Genomic DNA, 14,228 nt, shown 5'->3' on the forward strand with positions numbered 1-14,228 from the left:
GCATCGAAAATAATAGAATTCAGAGTGTGACGCCTTTGGCAATGGATCATGTTTATCCGTTCTCAGAGTTAAAATCCAGTGAATTCACGCTGATTTTACAAATGCCAGTGTTCTGCTTCACCTGAGAGGACACTGCCAACCCTGCCTTCAACCATAACTCATGTTCAAATTGGATATGGTGAAATCTGCTCAGCTGTGGTATGAAAGGGAAAACATATTATATCAGTCTTGTTCTTCAATACCTTCTGTATGATCACTTTGGATTTATCAGAGAATAACCATTACCTTATAACAGAATCTGGCTGGTGACTATTTTGATAATGTATTATTTGGTTGTTTAGACGTGAATGCTTTCTGGTTTCTTTACTCCTCTATTGACAGTAAATTGAATATATTTGGGTTGTTGATCAAGACATTCAAGGACGTCATATTGGGCTTTGCTCAACATTTTTGTAGAACTAATCAACTAATCAATTCATCCAGATTAATCAACAGCTAATGAAATAGTTGTTAGTTGCAGCCCTTGTATACTGTGAAAGGACTCGCAGGTAGTGACAGACATGGTCGGCTCTGTGAGGAGTTTTAGTTAGCTCATTATTTTGGCTTTATGACCCGAAACTCTACTGTTTTGGTTGAGTCCCAGTGCTCTCTTCAAGCTTGTTTCCACCAGCAGCAGGCAGCTAATTTTATTGAAAAAGCTCTAATATACCCAGTGCACGCTGTCCTCCCAGCATCAAATAACAGACAAACAGACAAAATTAGCCGTCAGGAGACGGTGAAAACCAAAGCAGAGCTTATATAATAGTAATAATACCTCTGTTTATATATCGGTTTTCAAAACACGTTACAAAGCCCTTTACATACACATAAACAACAGTTAATTAAAGAGATTACATAAAGGATTCTAATTATAGATGAAAATGCAATGAAGGATAATTAAACAGTAAAATCAATTAAACTAACAGTAAAGACAACAACACAAACAGTTAAATCGGTAAAAAGCAAGTCTTTAAGAGTTTTTAAAGGTGACTTTTAAAAAGAGAAAAGACAATGTGTTCATGGGCAGATATTTCATTTCACTTTTAGACGGGACAATAAGCGATAAACATTTTCAAGTACCTTTCAAGCACCAACACCAAAGATGCTGCCAAAAGTAGCCAGAAGTCGAATTAGGATCAAGATTCAACCATGAATTAATGGACTGGACATAATGTGGTCTGGGTATTACAAAATGTGTTTTATTCCACTGAGTGGTGAAAATCAATAAAAATGTCAGACACATCGTTTATTTTAAGTTTTGCACAGTAGCTGCTTACCAGAGCCTCCACCACCAACACAATCCCAGAGACTGCTCCACAGACACTGGAAGGCCGGGTCACCTTTAATTGAAAGAAGAATCGCTAACAAAAAATGTTTTAATATTGTGTTAGTTTTGTGTTAAAAGCTAATTCTAGAGCTAAAGTTAAAAAAAAATTCAATTATTGCTGGCTTGAAGGTGACTAAAGAGTGTATGCTGTTGCATTAAAGCAATAATGCCAAACTTTTGAATAATGTTTAAGGTAAAGTTGTGCCACCATAGCCTTACTTCTTCTGGAATGACCAGAAACGTATGGTGATTGGTATCACTGTGTCACTGAAATCACAGAGTTTGTGTTTTTTGTCTTGTGATAACACCTGACAACCTGGGACAGAAATCTGTTTTGAATGGGTCAAACATTGGTTAAACGTGTTTTCATTATGACTTATCAACTGCAGCAATCATATGTAATGAGTGGTATTGATTTAAAGTGGGCAGTGAGTGACCAATATGTATTTTGGACCCAATTTCATTTTTTGGGGACATTTGCAACATCTGAAATGAATTGGTCTACCTTTTATGAACAGACTAATAATACTGAACCTATTTATTTTGTTAATATGTTATTACTAAGCTTTTTTATTTTGGCATTGTGCAGTTTTATCATACAGCTGAAATTGACTTCTGTCCCGGCAGTCCCTTTTGTAACCACCTAGAGGTTTATTTCTGGTGGTCCTGGCACAGAATTCATAATGAGTTTCGTGTGATAACAGAAACTATTCTTATTTAAATTGTGACATTATGCATATTGCATATGTTTTTTTTCCCTCCTTCTGTGTCTCGGTCTCTTCTGTTTATCACTATCTGGCTCTCCTATTCTGAGAAGGTGATTGTGGAGCCCAGAAAACTAGTAGGATATGGTTAGTGGTCCTGAGGGGTTGGTCTGAGGACATTAAGCCCACAGCGACAACGAGCACCAGCTGTTGGAGGTTTTTTTTCTCCATTCATTTGTTTGTCAAATTTAGAGTCTCCACCATTGCCAAGAACCCCCTCTGCCACTCAGGCACTCCAGAACCGTGGTGACAAGGCTGCTTTTAGCCAAATCCAATTTAATCTCCATTGGCGGTAGTGGATAAAGCTGTCTCCATCTCCCTCAACTGAGGCCAAGGAAGGCTCGGCACTCCACTGGGAGCTGCTCATTCAACACACAATGACATAATGCACACTCAAAAAAACAACTCGAGATACACACACACCCGCGTGCACGGACTTAAGATGCAGACAGAGCACTAAACTAAGTCTGTTCTTCACCTCCAGCCTCCTTACTTTTCTGTCCCCATTGTGTGTTTCTGCAGAGGGAAATGATGTCACTGTTATGGAAATGAAATAATGAAATGAAAAAGGGGGGGGGGGGCACATCTGAGATTCCTGCTCCTTGCCGGCAGCTCCTCCACTCCCCTTTTTAAACTTAAAGCTATCAGGAAGCTGTGTGTGAGTGAGAGTTTGTGTGTGCCTGCAGATGGTTGGGTGGGTGGAGAAGTGCGGGGGAGTGACACTACAGCCTGAGATGCACATTTATGCAAATCTCCCATCTTAACCCACAGGTTCACATGGCAACATTTGCTCAACATTTGCAACAGCACAGTTTAATCACAGGCGCTTGTCGCACAAATAAACAAGTGATTTCAGAGTAATTCTGCATTAGTTTGACTGCAAAGATCAGCTCAATATTTAGCATTGATTTTTTCCCTGCACTCTTTTGCACTTCTCACATCAATGCAAGTGGCAGATGTGCTTCTTATGCCAATGCCAATTCCCCAACTGGCAGGGGGAAAAAAACGAGATCAGAAAAAAGTAGCTAATTAACATCCAAATGTGCCACCAGCAGAATTGTTTTTTTCAGCTCATTGCTCCCAAATGACCTCTGCTCTGCTGCTCAACATGACACATGACCACTCACTCATTTAACATCTTGTACTTTTGCTCTGGAGGGTTAGGAGATAGAAGAAGGTGCTTTAGACACATTTATAATTGATTAATTGGCTTTAAGCCCGTGCATGTTGTAACTTGAAAGATTCCTCTGATTCTTCCAAACAGGCGATTGCAGGGACTGCTGGGGGTTGATTTGCTGTGTGTCCCCTCACATAGTAATCCATATTTGCAAAGGTATTTGCAAAAGTACTGTACTGTAAGTCAGTTTGCTTAAACAAATGGTCACATTATAAAATCTGATGCATTATTATAAATCAAACTACCCAACAACAGTATATAAAATAGTTAAAATTAGCTCCTTTTGATGAACCAAATTACAATGTTGAAATGGTGCTTATACACCGAGGCATTAGTAAAAATAATCCATTTATATAATATACTGTTTGTGTTTACGCTCTGCATGGGGCCATCCTACATTGTGAATCCTCCTAGTGTGGATACTTTAAGTACATTAAGCTGGCAGTACTTCTTTGCTTTTGCATGTAGGCCCTCCATGGAGTTTTAATTATTGAGCGATATTTAGACGAGTGGGTCCCCGATTTGTTTGTATCGTGTACCAATGATGCAAACATAACTTTTGTTTGTTTACAAGAAAACTCCACTGGGCACCTTTAAGCATAATTACAAATGCAGGACTTGTACTCGTAGCAGATCATTTCACTTTTATGAAAAGGATCTGAATATTTCTTTCACCACTGAGGATTGGTTTGAAATCCAGGACAGAGCAGTACGCAGTACTGTGTGTGAAGTCAAACTTTTGTTGATTTTGGAAATTTACAAGACACAAATGTAGCAAGTCTATAAATGTTGATTCTTCTGTCAGTGTGTTGTAAAATTGAAGTTAGAGTAAGTTATTTATTATAGGCTGCCAGGGTAAAACCTTAGCCTTAGTCTGCCTCTGCTACTGGGGGATATGCAATATGAAAGTATAGCAAAACAGTTAAAATTTTAAAAAGAAAACAAGAAAACATTACTAACTTACTGATTAGGGATTGACCGATAATGGGGTTTTCAGCACTGATACCTATTATTAGTAATCAAGGAGGCCGATAATCAATATTTAGAACCACAGTGCATTTGCAGTAAATGTTTTAATCTGAGTGTCAACATTTTGAATAACAAGTGATTGCTGTACCTCAAGTACAATCCTGAGGTACTTGTACTTTCATTAGTATTTCCATTTTATGCTACTTTATACTTTCACACTTCTTTTTTGAGGCAAATACTGACTTGTTACGATTTATTTTATTTACACTTACACACTTATGTTATGACCTGACTTTTGTATGAGGATGTGGGAAGTTTTCCCAAGCCAGTGACCGCTGTTCAAGACTGCGTTTCAACATTTGTTGAATGTGGCACCACTGGATATTTTTAAGGAGAGCTGTCCAACCTAGTGGCGACCAAACCAATCGTTTATAATGAGACCTCAGGACAGCTGTAGCCATGTTTGTGGTCACCAAAACAGGTATCTTCTCCTAACCCTAACCAAGTGGGGTTTTGTGCCTAAACCTAACCAGGGCATGTTCTACCACTGTGCAGTACTTTCCATTTTTTTCCAAACAATAGACTTTTCCAATAAACAAGACAGTTTTCTAGTCCACGTGGTGAACTTGTATGAGGTGTAGTTAAGATGTGAAGGGCTATAACCAGCTGTGTCTGGCCTGCTTAGATGTTTTCAAAGCCTTTTTTCTACCACGCATACCCCCTCTCCTCGGACATCTTTTATCTCAGGCCTGACAGCACATTGACATCTCACTTTATGCTGAGTCCTACCGCATTAATGTCTCCTCGTCCGTTCTCAGATGTCTTTTCGGAATATTCTATGAGTAGTTACTGTCACATATCAAGCGGCTTTCATGAAAACTAAACAAACAAGGAATTATGTAGTAACGACAGCCATTTTAGTTCATGCTTTAGGCCAAGTGATCTGAGAGAGCAGGTCTTTGCCATACCAGGATATGTGTGCGACTGCGAGAACATTATGGGGCTCATTATGTACGCTTAAGCGAGGGTTATTTGCTTTTGTCCCTGCAAGCTTAGTGTTGTCTGCGCAAAGAACAAGTGTGTGTTTATGTGTGTGTGTAACCGTTGCAGTAGCAGCTATAGCAGTTGAAGATCATTAATTACGGGTGTTTCCCTACTTTCCTCCAGGACTGATAGTATGCTGCAGAGATACTGGCTCATTGGAGTAAATGGCATTAGTACTTTGTTCAGGCTAGCGCCCTGGGGTCTTGTTTCTAAGCCCTTTTTTTTGTTTCAAGTGGCAGCCTTGCGTGAAGCTCCCTTACACTGAGCCTATTTCTCAATCCCTTATCCGCCCCTATGGAATTCACCACCAGTGTATTCATCTCCAGCTGGAGAGAGGGAATGAAGGGTAAGAGCAAGAATAGTCCAACGAGGCATTATGAGTAGCCAGTTAGGACCGGCGCTCATCAATCTACCTAGCATTTTCGACAGGCAGTACTAAGCTAACGAGCTGAATGAGACAAACAGCATGGTTGGTAACAGGGGAGGGGACGAGTGGTTAGCGCGTGGCTAAGGGTACACTCTGGCTGAGACTCCCAATGCAGCGTTAGGGAGGAGTGTCGCTACGCTCATTAGCATTGCAGCCTGGATAGAGGTAGAAGTGAGTCTGCTGCCGGGCGCGAGTCTGCCGAGAGAGGCCCACACAGGAAGCGGCTCCTCCAACATGAAAGGCGCACTACAGTCTGTAACTCGGTGTGATTTCTGCTTGACTTTTTTTTTTTCTTTCTTTTTTCACCAATTTGTACTCCTCCTCCTAATCACATCCCGCATCCGCTCCCTCTAAATCATCTCATCCCAAACCTCTTCACTAATCATGTAAGTTGGAGAGGAATAAATGCTTAACAGATGCTAGTATTGTCAGGGGTCGGTTACATGCAACTGCGCTTTTGCAGCTCAGTGGAACTGAACGTTTACCTAAGATGACTCGTTCCTCCCTTCCGTTTAACTCCCTCCACTTCTGTCCCATTGTATGTCGAGTTGTGGACGGATTGAAATGTCCTTATTATTCACAGGGGTCATCTAATGGTAGAGAGAAACACCAGTGCAGTGATTACAGCAGTGGGCAGACAGCTGTGGGTAGTCTTTTTCAGTCCTGAACTTGTACTGCAGTGTGCCTGTGCAGCTGAATACTGAGTTTGATTTGCCCATATCACAGTTTCTGGCATTTTTATATCCCTAATTGCATTACATTAGGATTATGTGCTAAAATGAATGTGCTAAATGATGAGTTTCTATTCCAAAATGAGATTTCCACCAATTTAAACATGGACACCCACTCTCACTGACAGAGTTATTTTAGGTTAATATGGAAATTTTGTGAAAGTATATTAAAGTCATCTGAAGACATTTACTTATAAAATAATTATTACTTTTTTAGTCAGAGTCAGTGTTTTCAAGATATTAATGATTAATTTTGGATCACTTTCCTCTTTTTTCACAGTGTATATACGTGTATAAGATTTTGTAATGAAACCCTTCTGGCATGTAATTACACTGAGTTGTAAATTAATTCTGATACTGGGGAGAGTGAGGGGGACAGAGAGAGTGAGGGAAATGACTTGTTTTGCGGCCGAGCATCAGTTGTTCACAGTCAGTCATCTACTTGACACTGCATTTGCATTATTGCTGCGCAAACTGGCTAATTTGGTTAGGATGCAAATTGAGTGTCACTTTGAATCAATGTGGAGAGATACTGATTGGTTACCGCTTCTGCCATAACCTATCTTTTTCAAGATGGTGTGACCAGGGCCAAGGTGCATCAGAAAACAACTAAATATGCTCACATATTTAGTCTTAAAATGACAATAACATAAAACAATGTGTGGGCTTTTGATGCCTCTCGCGATAAGAATACTCTTGAAGTAGTGTCATGTAACTTTAAGATATCTCTAAACTCAAATGTATCTTAGTTTGGATGAATTCTGATCAATTTATAAAATTCGGACAAGTTTAATGCATATTCAATATCAAAGATGTCAGAGGTCAACGTCACTGTGACCTCACAAAACACATTTTTGGCCAGTCACATGATAATTCTGAACATTTTAAATACAGTTAACGTCTAATAGGATAAAATGATGAAGTTATGACATTTGATATCCAAAAGGGCAGAGGATAAATGCTCTGTGACATCACAATATTCTGCTAAAAATGTTCTGCCTATTATTCAACACCACAGCTCAGGAACATACAACTGAGAGGTGGTAATGTGCATTGTGCCTTTAAGAGCCAATCAAAATGCAAGGCAATGAAAAGTATTGACACTTTATTGCAGTGTAAAGCATGATTTTGTTTTGTTTTTTAACAACTTACATACAGTATACGCATGGATATACACTATATATATATTTTTATTTTCCATCTTTCTTAGTACAAATAAAAGGAAAAAAAAGAAAGACATGTCTTTTGAAATGCATGACAACACACGTTGCAGCCCTATTAGTACCACATCTGTGAAAGTGCACCTTTCACAAGCTACTTCTTAACACACAAAATTGTTAGGCGGTGAATCACTTTACCAAAGTGCCTTTCCTCCACTTTGTATTTGATATACTAGCAGTGTTTGAAAGCTAAACCAACAGGATGCTATAAAGGTCTCAATTCTTTTTCTCTTCTCTCCTTGTACAAATACCTTTGGTGTGTTGTGTGCGGCACAAACGTGACCACAATGCTTGTTTTCATCGAGACAACCTCTTAATCAATACGCCATCTGTTGTGCTAAACTACTCATTCCTTCAGAAATGACCAGAATGCTAACATGGTTTGGTGTTTTTTTTCTTTTTTCCTCCGCAGCCCCTCCGACTGTCCGCATTATACACTCAGGGCATGCCTGTAATGTTGAGGAGGAGAGGCACACGGAGAGAGTCTACACCATCAGAGAGGGAGAGACCCTGGAGCTCACCTGTCTGGTGACGGGGCATCCTCGACCACAGGTAAGGAACTCGGTACCTTTTTCGTCTGTCCTTCGCTGACAGCGTGAACAAAAATAGCTGCACAAGGACAAGATGCTAATTTTATAGCCTGTCTCTCCTTCCTGTCTGTTCCTCCTTTCCTCACTCTCCTTCAGCAGCTTTTCCTTTTAATTCTGTATTAGCGTCATTGAGTGGCACACCACGTACCTCTGCACTAAACCAGCTTAAAAGTTTAATCCTTTAATTATTGATGGTTTAGGTTGCATTGTGCACCTGCATGTTGATAATGAAAGCTTCCGAGTCTAATGAGAATGCAGAAACAAAACATCTGCCAAAACACAACTGTAACGAGCCAGAAGGAGGCCACAGTGGAAGGACTCTGGGTCATGCAAATGCACATGGGTCCTCGACATCTGAAGGAGTGTTTTCACCCCTTACTCTTTGATTTACTACTGTGATCTGAACTAATTAAGAAAACACCTTTTATCTGAAGAAAACAGGCATTTAATTTGGTCTTGTTGTGTCTTCCACTCATTGCTTCTTTCATAGATTAAAGTAAGAATAAAGCAGAAAGATCCCATCTCCCTGCGTAGACAAAATACCAGCCAACTTGATCTGTGCAGGTATAAATGTCAGCTCTGCCACGATATACCTGACCATCACATTTTGTTCTCATATTAATCTGGGCAGGATTTGCACACCCTAACCTTTCCAACACTTATCGAATGTTGTTTCCAATTTGCTTGATAACACAAATTGCACAGATTTCAGCACTGTCTCCGGACAGGACCGAGCACATTTACATTAATTAATATAATCCCCCTTTTGATCGATAGACAGGGCCATTAGTTTGTACACTTCCCCTCTGGATGCCAAAGCAAAAGAGCATATTGATTTTTATATTTCAATTGAAAAGGTGAGACCTCTTAAATTAGCGAGAGGTTCAGACACACCGTTCATCTCCTTCTGTCGTCGGGGGGGGGGGGGGGGGGGGGGGGGGGCAACTTCACACTCATCATCTCTGTCTTTCCTCTTAATTAGAATTTCTGAAAAACAGAGCAGAGCGAGGGTAGGAGGAGAGGAGGGGGGAGAGGAGTGTGGCAGATCAAAAGCCCCGCATGGCTGTGGCAGGAGAGGCAGGATCTCCTTTGAAACCGAGTCATTATGAGACTCACGCAGATCCCCTGGCACAGCGGGTCTCGGCTGTGTCTCTGCGGACTTCGGGATGTGTCAGCTTCGTCCCCCTCTGGTAGTGGCATGGGACCTAGAGGGGGGGGATGCGCACACTCATTCTGAGTGGTTTCGGAAGCTGAGGAGGTTATCTGGGGTGGCAGAGGACCGAAGGCTAGTTTTATGATGTTTAACACGAGGGTATGCGCCCTCATCGGAAACATCCTCGCCAAGTTAACGCGGCAATAACAGCTCGTCTTTTTCATTAGAATTAAATATTAATCCTCAGAACATGTTCGGAGTCTTTCTTCACCCCAAAATTTCCAAATTCCAAATTTTAATTGAGTTGAGTTTCTTCATCTGTCAAGAGCATATGTGGGGAAAAAAGTAATCAGTACTCTCTGCAAACGTTGCAGTGTGCTTTCGATGTGTCCTGTTGTGATTAACGGAATGGGCATTTGTTTGGTTTTACCATTGACGGGGATGATTTTAGTAGTTTTTTTGCCCCTGGTTTCCGTTTTTCATATTCACGCATGCACATACTCATACTGTACTTGCACACACATAGGACTTGATATTGCAAAATGTTGGCTATATTTGTACTGTACAAGTTCCAAAACCAGTACTCCTATCACAAAGTACATATTTTTATAAGGCATATCTTTTGGTAATCAGGCAGTAATTTGCTATTCTGTTTCTGCTGTAATTGATTGTAAAACTATGTCTTCTCTTTCAGTCTGTTGATGTGGACTACACAAGTCCAGAGTTTGTTCAGATGAAACATCCTTAGTAATGACCAAACATGTCTGTATGGTATAGCCAGATATTTTATAATGACACCAGAGCTCATGTGATAGCCTGCACCTCACCTGCATGTCACCTGATACACTTCCTGATGTCCATGTTTCTAATGGCCCATGCATTAATAACTCCTGCACCACTTTAGAAAAACGGAGTCTTATACCACCTTTGACCAAGGCAGTTCAGGTGCTGGTTCAGAGCCAGTGCCTTCCCTGGAACTTCTTCTTTGCACTTCAACAGCCAAGAACTGACTCTCAGCCAGGAAAACTGGTTCCAGAGTGGCATCAACACTTTGCTGGTCTAGAACAAAGAACCACTTACGTCAGGGGCTGGGGGCGGGCTTATCGTGACCAAGGACCAACTAAAACTGCTTATGACTAACGTTTTTAAAAACCAGAGCTAGTGTAGCATGTTTTGACATAAAAACAAAAGATTTTCACTATGGATGTCAAATCAAAGCAACAGCCAATATGCCACACCAAATTTTGAGGAGGGGTTGTTAGTCAGACTGTCTGCAGGCTTATTCGGATCCCCATAAGCTGATACCAAGGTAATAACTATTCTTTCTGAGGTCCATGTGCTGTAAGGAACCACCCTCACTAATTCACATATACCTCCAACCCAATCCCCAGATCCCCCTCATACCCAACCACTGTCCTCCTACTCTCAACACCTATGATTAGTGGGAAAGTAGTTTCCCTGTGGAATCATTCTGGGTTTTGTCTCCTTGAAAACCCTCCATACCAGCAGTAACTTACCCAACCACACTCTCCATCTGCACCACAATATCACAGGGGGCCACATCACGCTACTCAATCACTGTAAATGGCTTCAATTAGTTCTGCATTAGCAAATCACAAAATTGCTTTTTTCACCATTTATGTCCATATTTCAGTCTCTCTCCCTGGCTTTGAGATGCTACGAGCTCTCATGATAATGCACAGAGCAATGTGGGTGTTGTGCCAAGTCCAACATCAGCACCACAAAGGACCAACCACGGAGTAAATGGGGCCACGGTTGGCAATTTCGCCACCGCTTAATTCTTCACATGTCTATCAATATGCACACTTCTTAAATTACATAGACGCCCCTCAGGCCCTCTCGCTGATGGAGTCTCTGGATTGTGTCCAACCAGGCAGCAGCTTTCTCACAGTGGGCCTCACTGTCAGCCCCGTGCACATCCGCCCGCCCACCCACCTCGGAGGAAAAAAACACAGGCTTTCTAATAATAAAGCCTTACATGTGTCCAACCTCACACACAAACACACACGCGCACGTGGCAGCAGCAACACTTGTCTCCGTTCCCATTTAATTGTCAAAGAAATATATGTTCCTGTCAGTCACCAGCACACCGTGTAATATGTGCTTTTTCACTGTGCCTTGTGGGTTTGGCATTTCAAGGTGTTGCTGTGGGCTTTGCAGGAAGACTGAGACTGTTGGCATCTGGCAGGCTTGGGGGAGCAATGAAGTCAAATTCTCCTAGATGTATAATGCTAGAGGTCACTGGAAGGATTTGTGGAACTTGGCTCTCTGAGGAGGAGGATGAGACAGAAATCTCAGTTGCTGCCAGGGCTGGTCTCTCACTCTGCTTTTTATCTGTGTTAAACACCAGCAGGTCAATATTCTTTCTCCTTCGCTTCTTTTCATGTATTTCTAAAACAAATAATCGATCGACAAGGATTTAATAAACAATTTTGATAGTAAATTAATCTTTCATGCCATTTATCAAACAAGACTGCGGTTCTTCAGCTATGCTAGCAGCTCTGTGGGACTAAAAGCTAAGGTCAACACGCTAATAGTCACATTGCCAATACTAATAACATTTAGCAGGTAATGTTTACAATGTTCCCCATCGTAGTTAGTTGTTGTTAACATTTGCTAATAGACCATTTTCACAGCATTTTCATTTGTCGAAACAGGAAAAGCACAGGTGTGACCAATAATGCTAACAATGGCTCCATTCTATTAAGTGTCCCAGTGAGTGAGTGAGCATGCACATTATCACAGACCTTGAACAAGCTAAATTAAATAGGATGCAGCCATCATTGCATTTTATAAATTCCATTTGTGATTTTCCTGTTTAGACGAGTCAAAGTGTCGGCTGTGAAAAGGGTCTGTTAGAACTTAAGACCAAGTACAGCTGAGGCAGATGGGAATGTCATTGGTTTTGCAGGCTTGAGGTTAGAGCTGGGTATCACCCCTGATAACCAGAATCGTTCCGATTCACAAGGTTACGATTCAGTTTGATCTGATACCAATGTTGCTCCAAACAAGACACACCTGCTTCTTCTTAGTGGTGATGCCACGTTACCTTAATTCATCCCGTGGGGAACATGGATGTCTCAACCAAATGTCAAGGCAAGCAAATGAAAAATGTCTCCTTCAGCTCTGAGAACTTGTGATGGACATTTTTCATTTTCAAGTAGAAGTAGTGAAGAATTAGTTGAGTAGGTGGAAAATGAATTCATCAATTAATTGACAGTTAAAGGATTAAACAAAAAAGGGGTTTACCGGTGCTGCTCCTACCTTACATGTCTTTCTAAAAGACCAACATGTACAATCTCACTCTCTCTTCCCCCTCTATTTAGTGCTGAAGTGATTAGTCGATCAATAAATTAATAAACATGTTATTATGAATGTATCAGATCTTTGATAAATGAGTCATCTATCAAGCCCAACTGCCGAACTCTAGCAGGTTACAGCCTCTCGAACGTGAAGATTTTTTGGTGTTTTATCTAAATGGCAATTGAATATCACTGCAATTTAAAGACGTCTCCTGGGCTTCCTGGAAACTTGTGATGAGCATTTTTCACTGAATTCTTGACATTTTATAGATCAAAGGATTAAATAATTAATTTGAAAAGTGATGAATAAATCAAGTAAGGAAATGAATGTTACATTCAGCCTTGCCTCCACGAGATACAAAGACTCTTTGTCTTTATCACTCCCTCTTTGTCTCTGTATCAGAGCACCACATACATACATGTACAGCTTTATCTGTTCATACTTTCATGGCCACTGTTCTCCCGCTTCGTTCAGCGTCTTTGATGCCACGAATAGACATCAAAGAGTCCCTGATGATGAAGCCATCTGCCCCCGTCTCCCCTGCCCTGGCCTCCATCCATTATGTCCACAGTACTTTGTTTGAGTACCAGGCTCCAATAGCCAGCAACACCACATTGCAAACACCTTTTTTTTTGTTTCAATTATTGGCCGGCCAGATTCAACTCGCAGCGCCACGGGTCAGTGAGTACAAATAAGCTGACCTCAGGCCCTGGGACATTTCGCTTTATACAGACCAATTGGAGTATGTGATCTGTTTTGGATGCTCCCATGACAGTTAGCCTACAGTGCTGGTGTCTGCAGCAGATGGTGCTTTTTTGAACACGATTTAACCTTCTCTTTTTATGTACTGTTTGCCATACAGACGCCGGTACCAGAAGGGGCACCGTCTCAGAGTTTCCCCTTGAACTTCACCCTCCTTATTGCACCCGCAGTCATTTACACTCTGTTGTCTTTAAGTGACTTTAATTGCAGCTCTCAAACATTTGTATGTGGTTTAACGACGAGGCAAATAAAAGCAGATTAATTCCATTTTTATCCTTCCAAGTTTTTTTCGACATCAAAGACCGGTTTATATTGTCATCCGATTTTATAAGGGTCAGTATGTTCGAATAAAGACCTGTAGAGTCTGTGCGCTGACAATTTGTGATCCGGACCCCCCGTTGCTTCTTCTGATCGCTTGATTGTCATGCTCAGCCACACTTGGCTGCACCACTGAGCGGCACAGACCCACCATCAGCGCCTAAAAAAAAAAAGATGGCAAGCAATTAGAAACCAGTCTGTAGTTAGGGAGAGCGAAACGTCACAGCAGGCATTATGGGAGATTCACCGAGGACGCGTGCTCCAGCATATGATCCCTGCATAACAACAGACACTGGGCGCATTTTAATTAGCTCTTGCCGTGACATCGCAGCATGTGTGGTCTCAAACACTGCTGGGATTTTCAGTTGGATACTAATCTGGAC

At 41.3% G+C, this 14,228-nt stretch overlaps 1 protein-coding gene across 7 annotated transcripts in view; it reads left to right on the plus strand.

Annotated features, from left to right (window-relative positions):
- Positions 1 to 14,228, plus strand: part of LOC141018075 (MAM domain-containing glycosylphosphatidylinositol anchor protein 2-like) — a 253,791-nt gene that overhangs the window by 128,405 nt on the left and 111,158 nt on the right. For all 7 annotated transcript variants that reach the window (XM_073492947.1, XM_073492948.1, XM_073492953.1 and 4 more), the window contains one exon: positions 8,111 to 8,250. In XM_073492947.1, the coding sequence (XP_073349048.1) occupies positions 8,111 to 8,250 (140 nt within the window). The remainder of the gene's footprint in view (positions 1 to 8,110; positions 8,251 to 14,228) is intronic.

Source organism: Pagrus major, chromosome 22 (assembly GCF_040436345.1).
Source record: "Pagrus major chromosome 22, Pma_NU_1.0".
Taxonomy (NCBI): domain Eukaryota; kingdom Metazoa; phylum Chordata; class Actinopteri; order Spariformes; family Sparidae; genus Pagrus; species Pagrus major.